The sequence below is a fragment of the Miniopterus natalensis genome, chromosome 15 (genome assembly GCF_054644295.1).
Source record: "Miniopterus natalensis isolate mMinNat1 chromosome 15, mMinNat1.hap1, whole genome shotgun sequence".
Classification (NCBI taxonomy): Eukaryota; Metazoa; Chordata; class Mammalia; order Chiroptera; family Miniopteridae; genus Miniopterus; species Miniopterus natalensis.
Genome location: NC_142095.1, coordinates 8,360,602 through 8,376,157, shown reverse-complemented (window position 1 = coordinate 8,376,157; position 15,556 = coordinate 8,360,602). Strand labels below are relative to the sequence as shown.

At 50.5% G+C, this 15,556-nt stretch overlaps 1 protein-coding gene across 1 annotated transcript in view; it reads left to right on the top strand.

Moving 5' to 3' along the window:
- Positions 1-5,025: 5,025 nt before the first annotated feature.
- XYLB (xylulokinase) overlaps positions 5,026-15,556 on the top strand; it is a 28,298-nt gene continuing 17,767 nt past the window's right edge. Inside the window, exons 1-8 of the mRNA XM_087824854.1 lie at positions 5,026-5,093; positions 6,311-6,393; positions 9,590-9,659; positions 11,414-11,494; positions 12,812-12,898; positions 13,089-13,217; positions 14,075-14,140; positions 15,416-15,488. Of these exons, the coding sequence (XP_087680980.1) occupies positions 5,037-5,093; positions 6,311-6,393; positions 9,590-9,659; positions 11,414-11,494; positions 12,812-12,898; positions 13,089-13,217; positions 14,075-14,140; positions 15,416-15,488 (646 nt within the window). The 5' untranslated portion in view covers positions 5,026-5,036. The remainder of the gene's footprint in view (positions 5,094-6,310; positions 6,394-9,589; positions 9,660-11,413; positions 11,495-12,811; positions 12,899-13,088; positions 13,218-14,074; positions 14,141-15,415; positions 15,489-15,556) is intronic.

The following is a 15,556-nucleotide window of genomic DNA, read 5'->3' as shown; positions in this document are numbered from 1 at the left end:
CCAGTGCCCTCTGCTCATACTCTAGGTGTCGCGGCGTCTGGCCTTCTTCTCCCTTCCTCCCCACCATTCCCCTCCTTCTCTCCTCCCTCAAACTCTCATTGGCACCACCAGGGTTGGACTGTCAGCAGTAAGAGCAAGCCATAGTTTATGGGGAGACAGATATGTACACAGTTATCACTAATGGGCTCTGACAGAGGGATGTCAGGACCTATAGGAGCCGCAGGAGAGAAGAACTTTCATCTGGGGAGTTGGGGCAGGCTTCACAGAGGAAGTGATATTTCAGTTGGGCTTTGAAGGATGAATAGGAGTTTGCTCCATTGTAGACAAGGGGAGTGCAATGCAGCAGAGTAACAGCACAGTAGTTAAGAACACAGGCTCTGGAGTCAGAGAGTGTGGGTTTCCATCTCTGCTACCACTTCCTATATGTGCACAGGGAAGTTATCTAATACCTCTGAGATTCTTCATGTACCTATAAGTTTCTCCATTTGCAAAATGGGGTGAGAACATAGTAATAACAGTAGCTAACAGGTATTGAACATTTACTATGTGTCAGATCCTGTTCTATACATGCCTTTCCATACTTTGTCTTAACCACAACTACATGCATGGTAGGTCGTGTCACTATCCCCCATTTTATAGATGAGGAAACTGAGGCACAGACAGGTTAAAAACATGTAGCCTAGCCTTCTCTCACAGGGTGTTTGGGAGGATTAAGCCCACATAGAGCTTGGCACTGTGTCGAGTGCATGACAAGTGCTCAGTAAATGGTACTGGTGAAGATGGCGGGCAGAGCTCCAAAGACACAGAAGACTGAAAGGTCGGGCCACAGTCAGGAGGTGAAAGTGGCCTGATGCTAGAGGCGAGGATCCATCACAGGCCCAGGGCCTGCAGGCGTGGGAAAGCCCCGCCTCTCAGGAAGGCAGAACCAGTCCCTGCTGGAGCTGCCCCAGAGTGGCTGCTTTTTCAGCTCCAAAAATCAGAGCTCATGGCTTGTTCTCCAATGGCTTGTTCAGGGTCATGAGCGAAGATCTGAGCGACGATCTAGCTCAGGCTTTCTCACTGGATGATGTGACTGGGGAAGCGGCGAAGAACACCATTCTCAACACCACGGCGAATTTGTACCCAGAACTTCACACGACGTCTTCGAAGGCCAAAAGAAAGACCTCACACAGCCAGGATGACTGAGGGCCGGACCCTCAGACCATCTCGGGTAGAGCTGAGTGGCTCAGGATGAGGCCGTGGATTCCAGGCCATAAATTCCGGGCCAAGTTCAGCTTGGGGGGCAGGGTCAGTGCTGCTCCGAGGTGAGCCCTCGAGATCCAAAAATGACTCCTGTGGGGGGAGCTAAGGTGTGATTAATTCTAATAAAGGTATCATGTTGGACTTGAGATCGCTTGGCCCAAATTGGCTTTGTCTGGAGAACCCAGAGACCCAGGCCCAGAGGATAGTGGATCAGACAGGCTCATCCAGAGTCCTTATTGTCTCTAGCTAACCCTCGGGGACAGCAAAGAGCTCTCTGGGTGGAGTGTGGGGTGGGCCGCATCTGTGAGGGCCAGGGGTGGGCAAAGGCAGGACTGTGCCTCCACGCTGCCCAGGCATCGGGTAGTGTGGGTGGGCTTCCCGCTCCGGTGCAGGCTGAGGGCAGATTTCACAGTCCCACTCTGTGCACCTGTCAAGGTGGGGCTGGAACGAGAAGGAACAATGGGAACTCCCACCTCCACTTTCTCAGTTTTTCCTTTGACGCTCCAAATCGGCATGGCCTTGGGGATTACCCATCGTATCTCAGCCTCCTGCGCGTAAGGCTCCAGCTTGGCTGACCTCTGACATCCACCACCCTGAGAATAAGCCCCAGAGCCTAGCTCACAGACCCAACTGCCCTGAGGGTGAGTCTACCCTTCCCAGCCAGCCTGGGGACTCCCCAGGCAGAGCCCAGGAGTCCTCCCCCATTAGCCAGAGGGAAACTTTAGGTCAGGCCCTGGGCTCCACCTCCTCTCTCCCCAGAAGGGGGTGAGGGGTTCCTGAGGGCAAGGCCTGGCTCCACCCTCCCCCACCCCCCTTGCTGGCTTATTGGAAGATCATCAACTTCTGGGAGCTTCTGAAAGGACAGGAAAGAATGGCCCGAGCAGGGCTGGAGCGCAGAGCGTGGCTCCTGGCACCCTCCCAAGCACGCGGCTTTGAGCGTGTGCTCCCAAACTTTGGAACAGCAAGAAACTGGTGCCCTTGCCTACCCCTTTCAGTGCCATTTTCTTGTCCCTCCATTCCTCACCAAGTTTCCCAGAATTGCCCGGACAAAGGGGTCTTGCAAAGTATTCATTAAGAGGACGACAGGATGCTTTCAAGACCCCCCTTGCTTTTTTCTGGGGGACTTCCCTGTGAGCTGTGAGGGCCAACATATTAGTCTCGTTTAAACGCCCCACCTCAAATGACTTGGCTGGAAGGATTCAGCCAGCGCTGCAGGGAATAGCAGGGGGACATGGGTTTGGACGGAAGACTGACAGAGCAGTGTTGCTGAGGAGGGGCTGGGGGCCGCAGGACGCAGCTGTCAGCAAGACCTAGCACACCCCTACCTGACTTAAATTTTCCTTAGGTGGCCAGGATTTGTCAGTCAGTTCCAGATAGGACCTACCTAGTTTGACGTTATATATTATTTATTTATTTATTTACTTATTTTTTGGTTTATAAACAGAAATTTCTTTCTCATAGTTCTGGAGGCTAATAGTCCAAAATCAAGGCGCCTGTGTAGCTGGGTGAGACCTCTCTTCCTAACTCATAGCCAGTGCCTTCTTGCTGTGTCCTCACATTGTAGAAGGAGTGAAACTGTATATTTTAACAGTCGAGACCCATGCTGTTCCATACAATAGCCCCTAGTCAAATACAGCTACTGAGGGCTTGAAATGTTGACAGTTAGAACTCTGATGTGCTGTGAGAGTAGAAACACTGGATTTCAACGACAGTACAAAAACAAAACATAAAATATATCACCAGTGTTTTTATTTTTAAGTACATTTTATTGATTTTAGAGAGAGGAAGGGAGAGGGAGAGAGAGATAGAAACATCAATGCTAAGAGAGTCATTGATTGCCTGCCTCCTAACTTGCCCCCTACTGGGGATTGAGTCCACCCCGGGCATGTGCCCTGACCGGAAATCAAACCTCAATCTCCTGGATCATAGATCGATGCTCAACCACTGAGCCACACAGCTGGCTCACTGGTATTTTTTAGTATTACTTATATGTAAAAATGATAACATTTGGGATATATTCAGTTAATAAGTTATTAAAATGGATTGCACTTTTTTTTTTTACTTTTTTAAATGGGACTGGCAGAAAATGTAAAACTACCCATGTGACTTGCATTTGTGGCCCACGTTATGTTTTTACTAAACAGCACTAGCCTAGAGCCTTCCTTTTATTAGCTTAGAACAGCTCACCCCCCGCTGACCCACTGATACACGAGGGACAAAAAAGTTGTTGTTTTAGTCACCAAGTTTGGGGGTGTTTCATTATGTATCGACAGTTAGCCAACCAGAAAACTGGACATTACCTTTGACTTCTCCCTCTCTCAGTACACTAAGTCCCAGAGCTTCTAGAATATCTCGAGTCCATCTACTCTCCATCCTTAGCACCTTTGCCCTGGGTCAGGCCTCCTGCAACCACATTCGAACCAATGTCCCCTTCCTTCCCTTTGCCCCCATTGCCACTTAGCATCTTGAATGCTCTTCCTAGTATGCAAATTAGGTCACGTGACCCCTTCTGTGCATGGGCTTTGCCCTGCTGGAGACTGTTGACATAAAAAACATCCAAACTGAGGGTTCCCCAGAATCCCTCTGCTACTGGTTGCCCCTTTTCAGGACATCAACAGGGAAGACAACGAGAGGCAGTGACAACTTGGAATGAAGATGTCTGTCTTCACTCCTTGCTGATGGGTCAGATCATGGGTTTTCAGACCTCCAGTCTCCTCTGTGGCCACAGTGAAAGGGCTGTTATATCAAGAGAAAGGATGAGTCACCAGAATGGCAAAGGTGCCACAGCCCAAGAGAAAGGTACCCTGAGCAAGACAAGGCCTTCATGAGACATTTGGCCTTCTCTCAAGGCTGCCCAGCAAATTGTCTTGTTTAGTGGTTAAATGTGGATTCTGGAGTCAAACTTGCTGTGGGCCCAGCTCTGCTGTTGATCTTGGGACCTTGGGCCAAAAGGAGGCTCTGGGCTCCAGGAAGTTCAGCAAGAGAGAGATAGGTAACTAGACCATTGCATCAGGGGCTCTGGTGGGCTGGGAAGCTCCTGGGAGGAGCATCTCACCGAGGTGGGTGTCAGCAGGGCGTGGGGAAGAAGTCAGCCCTAGGGACAAGAAGGACATGGCCAGGTGGAAGGAGGGGAAGGGAAGGGAAGGGAAGGCGTCCTCTGCTCCAGGAAAAAAGGGGGTGCATCTAATCTTGGTTCTCATTCCCCCTTCACCACGCCTGGCACACATTAGGGCATCACCACCAGCCGACAGCAAGAACAAATGAGCCCCTCCGTGGGGCATCAGGCCTTCTGGTCTTAGATCTAGAGGTGGGGTGTGGCACGTGGGGAACCACTCAGATTGGCTGGGTCGGGACAGGGCCTGCTGGAGCCCACTGCTTCCAGCCCCAGGACACATTTCCTTGTGACCCCCTAAGTCACCACCAGAAGCGGACAGCTGTTCCAGTGCCCAGGACACGGCCGTGGAGGCCTCCAAGCCCAGGGCCACCGGGAGATAGGGAGGGGCAAACTGGCTTACAGTTGGGTGGGCAGGAGGAGGGGGCGAGGAGCTGAGAGGGAACGGAACGGGCTGGGCGGAGCGCACGGCTCGGGCGCCCAGGTCCAAAGTCCCGGGCCCCGGCTGACGCGCGTCTGCGCCCGGGGCGCCCGGCAGGCGGAGCCAGAGCGCAGGCGGGCGCGCGGCTGGGTCGCGGAGCCCGGCGGGGCGGGGCGGGGCGAGAGGCGGGCCCTGCGTCCCCGAGCGCGGCGACAGCCACGCCGCGGGAAGCGCCGCGAGCGCCCCGGACCCTCCGCGGCCATGGCCGAGCGCGCCGCTCGCCGCTGCTGCCTGGGCTGGGACTTCAGCACGCAGCAGGTACTGTCGCGGGCCCGCGGGCCTGCGGGCCGGGCGGGGTGGGGCCGCCTCCGCCGCGTCGCTGGGCAGGCTCGTGGGGCCCCTGGTGCGGGGTCAGCTGGGCCAAGCCGCGGGCGCACCTCCCTCTCGCACTTCTCCGCGTCCCGGCGCCCCTGCCGGGCGCCTTGCCAGTGCCGCCGGCTCGCAAGATGCGGGAGCGATGCGCCCTGTACCCCGGGCGAGCCCGCCCCCCCGGGAAGCGGCGTCCGCCTCCTCCCCGCGCGGCGGGACCCCGGAGGCCCTCGCTGCTGTAGGATGCGGGAACAGGCACACGGTGACCTGGCGCACAGGCATAACCAGCGACTGGAACCAGATCACCGCTTGGAACTTGTTTGTTTTTTTTTTTTTGGTGAGACGGGACATTGTACACTGAACTTTGTTCCACCCTCGGTTGGCACCAGCGTGCCCAGGTCAGCGTGCCCAGCAGTGCTGGCCACGGGACGACGGGCTGCGCTGCTCCCAGGACCCCGCAGACAGGCAAGCAGTCAAAATTTGCCTTCAAACTGGGCGTGGGTGCCCAGGCGCCTCCCCTTAACTTGGCAAATCAACACCATTGCAGTCAAGCCCCTTTTCTGGGATGGGCCAGGGAAGCAGACCAGTCCGTGAGCAGACAGTCCTGTGGGACCCTGGACCAGTCAGGTTGCCTTGCCAGACCTCAGTTTCCCCATCTGTCTAGGAAAGGAATTGCCCCCCTGGGTTTGGAGGTCTGCTGCATTGGGACACTGTATGACTCTGGGCCATGACCATGGCCTATGGGAACAGCCCAGGGGCCTTGCCTGGTCTCTCAGATCCCTGCAGACATGGTCCCCAAGGGACATCCCCAAACTTTAGCCTAGCATTTCTTCGCCTCTAGAGCTTTCAGAGGCCTCCTTGCTGGGTGCAGGAGCCAGCTCATTTATGAACTTTTATCTCTAGAGGGCCTTGACTTTGGCTGTTTGGCGGGCAGAGATTCCTTGAGCTGCATGGGTGTTTCAGCTCAGCCTCGGCTAAATCTTTGGGCATGTCCCCAGAGGAGGCTCTGTTGTCATGGTTACAATCATGCATCCCAGCCTTCCAGGAGGTCTCCAGGTTGAACCACTCACTTCTAGAGTGCTGGCCTTCACCTGATGATGTTTGTCCCTGGACTAGTGTAGAAGCTGAGGGAAATTCTACTCACCCTCTTTTCCAATGCCTTCCAGGTGAAAGTCGTGGCTGTTGATACGGAGCTGAATGTCTTCTATGAGGACAGTGTGCATTTTGATAGAGACCTTCCAGAATTTGGGTATGTACCTAGTGTACATGTTTCCAGGAGGCGGGGGCATTGGTTTGGGTGTCCCCACTCAACCTTTTACATTTATAAACACTATTCTGGCTTCATCAAACTGCAGTATTAGTAGTGTTGGTAGAACTCTCAGCAACTTTTTTGCTATGCCTGGAATGCTCTCTCCTCCATTCCTTCCCAGTTCCATTCATTCATTCATTCATTCATGCATATATGCAGTAGGTACCCATTGAGACTCTGCATCAGGTACTGTGCTGGGTGCTGAGAATTTTATATAGAGGGAATCATAATTATATACTCTTTTTTTATCTGACTTTTAAAATTCAATATAACCATTTTGAGATTTATCCATGTTGTTACATGTATCAGTAGTTCTTTTTATTGCTCAGTAGTATCCATTGTATGAATGCATCATAGTTTATCCATTCACCTGATGAGAGACATTTGGGTTGTTTCCAGTTTTAAGGAGGCTGTGGAATTCACATACAAGTCTTGGTACTGACATAAGCATTCATTTCTTCTGGAAATGAAATACCCAGAAACAGCTAAGTCATATGGTAGGTGTATGTTTAACTTTTTAAGAAATTGCCAATTCTCTTCCAAAGCTTTTTTTTTTTAAATAAAAATTTTTGTTTATAGGCATTGCATGTACTTGGTATATCATTCAAAAGAAACAAAAGGCATACAGTGAAAAGTCTTAATTCCTCTGTGATCTCATCTCTTCCCTCCTACCCTCCTTGACTTTAGTTTTTTTGTGTATCCTTCCAGTGTTTTATATTGAAATTTTAGTACATAAGAATATTCTTATTTTCTTTCTTTCTTATACACAAAAAAGCATACTGTCTATATCATTTTGTATTTTGCTTTACTCATTTCACAATTACTTGGCTCTGTTTCCATGCCAGTACATAGAACTTCTGTGTTCCTTTTATAGCTGCATAATATTCCATTGGGTAGATTTATCTTCTCCTATTTAAGGATACTGGCTTGTTTGCAATGAAAAATGATATAGTGAATTACTTTCAGATGCCATTCCAGACACGTGCCAGTTTACCTGCCAGGTAAAATTCTGGAAATAGGATTGCTGGATCAAAGAACAAATAGATTTATAACTTTGGAAGATGTAGCCAAATTGCTTCCCATAGGGATTGTATTGATTTACACCAGACCAGCAATACATGAGAGTGTCTGCTTCCCACAGCACTGCTAATTCAGTGTGGTTGTAAAAGAGCTTCTGGTTCTTTGCCAATCAGAGAGGTGAAAGATGGTATCTCTGTGTAGAGTTACTTTCCATTTCTCTTATTGTGAATGAAGCTGAGCATCTTTTCATATGTTGAAGGGCTACTTGAATTTTTTCTCCCTGTAAGTTATTTTTCATGTCCTTTGCCCATTTTTCTGTTGGATTGGTAATCAATTTTTATCAATTTCTAGGAGCTTTTCATACATTAGAGGAATTATCTCTCTCCTTACATGAGTTGCAAATATGTTTCTCAGGTTTTTGTTTGTTTTGACTTGTGTATGGGTTGTTGCTATTGTTGCCATACACGGGTCTTTGTTGAGTTTCTCTGTCTCTTTTTTCTGTTGCTTCTAGATTTTGAGTCATACTTTAAAAAGCCTCCCTTACTCAAGATTAGGAAGGAATTCACCTATGTTTGCATCTAGTTCTTATAAGATCTCAGTTGTCCTATGTAAAAGTATTTGGATTTTATTTAGGTACATGGCATGACATTTATACATAAATTTAATTTTTTCCAGGTGACTCTTTTCTCAGTGGTTTGAACAGAACTTTTTTAGAAGTCCAGCTTTACCGCACAGATCCGAGACACCAGCTTTGTCATGTGCTAAATTTCTGTGTATGTTTAGGTCTATTCCTGGGCATTTTCTTTTGCTCTATTGGTTAGTGCATCTCTTCATGAGCCAGTAATACATCGTTTTAATTGTTCCAGCTTTAGAATAGTATTTAATATCTGGAATTGTTGGTCCCCTCTTTCCTTTTTTAGTTTCCATGGCTACTGTTTCTTGGTATTTATTGGTACGTACTTTAGAATTAGCATTTAATGTTCCAGAAAGAAAAATTGTTAATATTTTTATTGAGATCATACTACGTTTATAAATTAACGTGGAGCGAATTGACAAGAGACCGAGTCTTCCTGTCTAAGCACAATGCTGTTTTTCCATTTGCTCAAGTCTTCTTTTGAGCACCTCATGTGTGTTTTCATACGCTTAGCATATGGATTTTGTGCATTGTAGTATATTTACCGTAATTCTCCACACCTCCCTGTACCCATGCCCTTTGCAATGTGACTTTGCAACTCTTTTCATCAAGAGATGGAGTCGTTTCCCCACCTGTTAATTTTAATCAGCAGAACACGGGGAGGTGACATTATGCCAGTTCTAACTCCAACCCTCGGGAGGCTTTGCGTGTTTCTACTCTCATTCTTGAAATCCCACACAGATACCACATGAACAAGCTCAGGCTAGCCTGCTGGAGAGTGGGACATGTAGCCTAATTGCCCCCGTTTCCTCAGCTAAGAGAAGCAGAATTCAGCCCCCAGAAGCAGAGCTCTCTAGCTAGTTAGCTGACCACAGATGTACCACCCAGCGGAGCCCAGCCCAGTGACTGACCAATAGAATTGTGAGCTAAGTAGTTTCAAGCCACTGTGTTTTGAAGTGGTTTGTAACGAGGTAAAAACTACCCAGTGCACATAGTTATTTTAAACCTTATTTCTGTCTATTGTTTTGCATGAAGGTCTTGTTGGGGTGAGGAGGGGAGGGAGGGCATTCCAGATAATCTTCCATGGCTTGTAATCCAAGGACTCAGGCTGATTAGCCAAGAACTTTTCTCACAGATACAGCACCTCCTGTAGTCACGCCTCTACCTCTCCAAATGCAATAGATTTGGGAAGGCTTCTCCTCCAACCCCGCGATCCCCAGTCCCTTCTTGGCTGTTGTACCAAGTGACACCATGCCTGCCTTCCAAGGCTTGTTTTTGCCAGTGCTTTCTGATAATTGGCATTCGGGTCAATTCTGTGCCTTCTCTTCCCATCTCACTCAGCATTCGTGCCTGTTCAATTTAGGGTTTCCTCTTAGAGATTGGGAGAAGGGGCGTTTCTGCTCCACTGGAGGTATCCGGGATCTGCCACTGCTGGGCCCCAGCCCGAGCTCTGTCCCACATTCTCTCTTGTTCTCCTTGTAGGACTCAGGGTGGAGTTCACGTTCACCAGGATGGTCTGACAGTGACTTCTCCAGTCCTGATGTGGGTCCAGGTAAAGCACAGGGATTCCTGTCCCTCTCCTGTCCCCAGCTTGTCTTACCAGCAGACCTAGCGATTTGCTAGGAAGCTCAAAGGCCGCAGCTCATGAGAGCATCTGTTGAGAACCAAGTCCTTGAGGAGAAATGGAGGCCCTGTGGTTCCTAGGGCCAGGCTCAGCCTCAGCTGGTGTCAGTATGCCTGAGCTGAGAGGACTCACAAAGGGCTTCCAGGTTCTGGAGCCATAGTGGCTAGAAACCCCAGCCAGTTTCCATCTTTCAAACACCACAGAGCAGACCTTTCCCAAACACTCTACAGTCAGGCCCTGTGGCCACCCTTGTTGTAGCCTGAGGTCTAAACATAGCCTTGGGTTCTTAGTGCTCGGTCCCCAGACCCCTCATGTCCTAGGGCAGGGGCCTTCAGAATGGTGGCCTGTGACCTGCCCCATCAGGTTCAGATTGATCCCAAGCAGGCCTACTCATGCAAAAGCAGTGGTAAAGAAAGATGCCTGTAGCCAGATCCAGGTGACCCATGGGACCACAGGACAGGGTGTGTGGACTTCATAAATAGGCGCAATAGGGCTGGGGGCTGCCTTATATACCACAGGGGACCTGAGGCCCTGAAGCTGGAGGCCACCCAAAGGCAGAACTTAATGTGTCTGCCCGAAGTTTTTCGGCCCTCCAATACCTATTTGACCAGTTTCCTGTGCTAAATTCTTTCCATTGAGATAACTAGTGTGATTCCTTTTTAATTAGCTTCACCTTGACTCATGCTGGAGGACTGGGGTAAACGATGAATTTCTACCAGGCAGGCTGGCTGGAATGTACTTCGGAGGGCTGAGCCAGACCGAGGGGCATTGGTGGGGATGGGGGTGACAAGCAAGAGTTGGGGTCTAGAGGTCCCAGTGATGATGTCAAGGCCTTCACTTGGGGAGAAAGAGCTGTGGGTAGAGAGTCAGGCTTGGGGTTGGGGCCAGGGTGGCTTCTAATTCTGAGCAGCCCCCAGGACAGGACCTGTTCTAGTTATGCCAACCCCTGCCCCAGCTGTACTGCAGTCCCTGCAGAAGGATTGACAAGCAGGGTTAGAGTTGATAGCCACAGCCAGGACTGTGAAAGGAGTCCTCTCTGCACAGGGTGGGGATGGCGGGGTCAGCCAGAAGCTCAGGTGGCTTCTCTACCCATAGGGAGATCCCAGCCCGGGGTGACTCTCTAATTCCTGCTGTGAAATCTTAGGGGAAGTATGGAGCTCTGCTGGGCACTGCCCCCCCCATGGGGTCTTGCTAGAAAGAAGATTCCATCCGATGGCGGATGGTGGAGGGGTTGGGACAATGGCCACCAGCTCTATCTACTCTCTCTCCAGCCTTGCACTCCTGGACACAGGGAATGTGGGCCTGAGCCCCGTCCTGGTAGGAGCCCTCTCCTTCGCTCTTCACTTCTCCATTGCAGTGAAGTGACGTCATTCATATGGTGGGTTGAAAATGCAAATAAAAGGAACTGAAATTCGAGCCACCTTGTTTTCTCTCCCTGAGTGCTTAGGAGTCACAAATTGGAGAAGCAGAATTTAAGGATTAGTGGTTAGTGCTCCCATTTATTTAAAGTGTTTTTAGCATAGTTCACTTTTCTGTTTGATTGACGCCCACGTGTTTAATGCATGTATCCACTCCTCCGTCGCCTCCATGAAGACGAGCCCTTCCATTTCTGTCTGGAGGCCTGTGTGGCTGCCTGGGTCCGTGGCTCAGTACAGTCACATGGATTCTGTTTTTCTCCTCAGGCTTTGGATAGCATCCTGGAGAAGATGAAGGCCTCGGGCTTTGACTTCTCTCAAGTCCTCGCCTTGTCGGGGGCAGGCCAGGTTTGTCTGCAGATGCCTGCATGGACCATGCGAGGGCGGCCGTCTTGGGCAGCGGGGCCGGTGCCGAGGTGCCAGCTCCCTTGAGGGAAGGTGCTCGTTCCTGAGACCCAGTGCACACGTTCTGTTCTGTTGTGAAAACCCCCGTAGCTGTTTTGCCTTGGAGGGCATGTGGCTTGGCTCCGTGCAGAAGGATCTGAGACAGTTCTTAGGATTGAGCATTGCACAGAATAGGACAGTGGGAGAGGAGGAACTGGATAGAGGTCCTCTGAGGGGATAGAGGGAGTTGATATGAATTTGTTGTGACTGGGGCACGAGCATTGCTTTTCTCTTTCCTGGAAGTGAAAGCAAAGTCAGAAATTATGCTAATAATGATAGCAGTTTTAGTAGAAGAGATACTAGTAATAATAATAACAGTTAACATTGAGCACTTAGTGTATGCCGAGTGCAGTGCTGAGCCTTTAATATAAATTTTGAGTCCTTATAACATTTCTGTGAGGTGGTATCAAGGAGCAGTTAGCAGAGCAGTTACATCCTGCCCACCCAGAGTTCTCACACCCCCAGGATAAACCCCAGCCTTCTGAGCATGGACATGGAGGCCCTGGTGCTCCCACCCTCCCCTCCAGCCCCATCAGCCACCTACTGCCCCAGCTTCAGGCCCACTGCTTAGCATGCCACCCTTCTCTACACCTGCCAGGGTCTCGCTCACCTGTGGTTACACTCTGCCTGGAGTATCTGTACTCTCAACTCTGGGATCCTTTCCTAATAATCACGTCTACCTCTACCCACCTGTACCCCCAGCTGGTTAGATGCCCCTCCTCTCTGTTCCCTCAGCCCTGTTACTGCACCTCCAGGGTTTCGTAATTGAACGTTTGTGTATTTTTCCCTGACTCAACTCCAGCATCCTGCAGAATAGGGATAATACTATCCATCTGTCCTATGCCTGGCATGACCTAGGTGTTCAGTAAGTGTTGGTTGAATGAATGGACGGGTAAATGATTGAACAAGTGAATTTCAGATAATATTATGAGCCATGTATTAAAATACAATTCTACAAAAGCACCAATATCCACACTGATCATTCCTCCTTGGAGCCTTCCCACAAGTTATAAGGTGGATGGACAGAGTTCCTCCCCGTTTTATAGACATGAAAACCAAGTCCCGTTAAGAGGATGAGCTCTGTGACGAAGAAGGGCAGGGCAGGCCTGGAGCCCAGTTCTTTGGCATGTGGCCTGGGGTCTTTCTGTGCTTTCTGTCTCCAGAAGGCTGTGACACCAGTGTGTGGCCTAATGAATGTGTACTTGGGTTTCCCCTGGGCAGCAACACGGAAGTATATACTGGAAAGCAGGGGCCAGCCGGGTGCTGACAAGCCTGTCACCAGACCTCCCGTTACACCAGCAGCTGCAGGTAACTGGCCAGGATGGGGGAGTCAGAGAAACTGCTGTAGAGGGGGAAGAAAGGCCCTGAGGCCCGGGGCTCTTGTGTATTGTCACATCCAGGGAAGAGGCTCCGGCACTTGCTGTGATGGGTAGTATGACTGCCAATCCCAGAACCAGCAGGCGGAGCTCAAGCCCGAGCCCTTGGCCCTTCTTTCCAGGCCTGTTTCTCTATCAGCGACTGCCCGGTGTGGATGGACTCCAGCACCACCGCCCAGTGCCACCAGCTAGAGACGGCCGTGGGGGGCGCCCAGGCGCTCAGCTGCCTCACCGGCTCCCGGGCCTACGAGGTAGGCAGGACTCACAGTGGCTGGGACTGGGGCTCGTCCCGGGAGGAACATCTGGTGGTTGGCTCCGGTCCCTTTTCTCTGCGTGTCTGGGAGGACGCAGCTGGTGGCCAGCCCCTGTGGGGATCTCATGAGGCTGTGTGGGTGTCGCCTCAGAGGAGCCAGGACTAGGTGTTCTGACCCCTGGTCCTGATCAAGGCCGTCCTGCCTTTCTGGGCTGCCCATCGAGCAAGGACGGGCCTCCCCCTGGGTGTTTCCAGGTCAGAACTGAAGTGTGAACACTGTTGTGCTCTTCACGCCAGCCGAGGTGATGACAGTGCCTCAGGTTCAGCCACTTAACCCGGGGATACAGCTAGCTTTTGCATTTTGGGTAGTTTTGAAGCTGAAAGGAACCAGTGCATGTAAGACACTTAGTATTTAATACAGTTCCTGGCAAAGTGGGGAAAAAAAGAAAAAAAGAGTGCCTCTTTCCTGCTGGCCTCAGCCATGGTCCCACTCCACCCACAGGTGGCTGCCACCAGCCCAGCTCCGGCTTGGGTCATGCGGCCCTCTCGGAGTAGAGGTTTTGAAGATAGGGCTAACCCTACTCGGGCCACCTGAAGTCAGAAGGATGTGGGTGAGGAACATACTCGAGTCGCCAGCACAGGTGCCCGTGGTCCGAGCAGCCCCTGCGCTGTGTGTCAGTCCCCGAGCAAGGCTTTGTCTCTAATGGTCAGCAGACAGCAGGCATTCCTGAGGCCTTTTAAAAGCCTTCGTCATCCTAACTGATACCCAGAGCTTGCTGCACTACCCGCACTTTATGGACCTGATCATTCTGTGTAGGTTTTGGGGTTTTTAAGAATTTGCCATCTTCTTTCCAGCGATTTACAGGAAACCAAATTGCAAAGATATACCAGCAGAACCCTGAGGCCTACGCACACACAGAGGTTGGTTAAATGTCCCCACTTGATTGAAAGTCACAGTTGAATTCCCTTTATGGTACGTACCTTTAACAGAAATACATCTCGTGTGCATTGGTGAAAAAAACATCGATTAGCAGACATTTAAAATGATACATTCAGTTTGCTTTTTTTCTCATTTGGAGACAGTTTGCTTGTTTCCAAAGAAAAGGGAAAGAATGGAATCACGGGAAAGAGAAGGGACTCTCCTGCTCAGAAGGGTGGAGGTCAGGGTCAGGGCGGGAGCTGCGGGGACTGCTGTCTTCCTGGGGCCACCTGGGTGAGAGATCTGGGTGCTCTTTCGGCTCCGTCCTCTTGATTTCCTGAATGGTTAATGCAGCGTGGCTGCCAGGCTCTTGACTGGTGTGGAGTAAGTGTTTTCTTAGGAAATTTGTAAAGCTGGACCGATGTGTCCCCAGTTGTGGCCCTTCAACCTGAGCCTGCGTCCCAGGCACTTGGGTTTATTCCCTGATCCACAGTTGCTAAAAGCCAGCACTTAATGTCACCTGAGAAGCGGCTTGACACCCTGGGTGGGAGTGATTTCCATGTCTGAGTAATTAGAAAATGACCAGCTTGTGTTAAACCTTTTAACCCTTTGAAGTTAACATCTAATTTATATTATGAATTACTCAAGATTACTTTGCAGCATTAGCCATGTAGGTCGGAGGTGAAAAACCCTCTCTGAATTCTGTGTGAAACAAAGGACAGATGGCCTGATGGGGACAGGAGGTGGTGGCATTCCCTGCCCTGGCCCAAGGGCCTGTGGTTCCCTGTGTGGAAGCAGAGACCCCTGGGCTGATATTTGAAATCTGTTATCAGTTCCTTCAGGTCATATCTGGATGGGTGGCTTCTGACTGGGCAGCTTTCACTGATACTTGCTCTGAACCTCCAAGAGTATATTTGTTGGGTCTGAGTCCTGTGGCCACACATCGCACTTCCCTTGTGACTAGGTATAGAGACTACAGAAGTGGAGGAAGGAAATTGGGGCACCACACCCCCCGGATTCTGGGTGGAAAACCCATTTCCCTAAGCCTGGCTTTTTCATCGGGCCTGTTCCTCTGTCTGTGTTGAACTTGACAGTTTTATGGCCTGTCAGAAACTGCGGGGTGAGATGTCACTGCCATTACTGGGGTATCTTGTTCACAGTTTAAAGCTCTTCGTGTGCGTGTGTGTGTGTGTGTGTGTGTGTGTGTGTGTGTGAAGTATTCAGTTGCTTAGGGTGTATGGAAGTGAGTCATATCTCACTGTTTCCTTCTCTTACAGAGAATTTCCTTGGTCAGCAGTTTCGCCGCTTCCCTGTTTCTTGGGTCTTACTGCCCCATTGACTACAGTGATGGTAAGTAAGCCTTCGGAGTCCCGAGCGTGTGCCAGCGCAGTGGGTGTGCAGGCAGTGTGAGCCCTGCC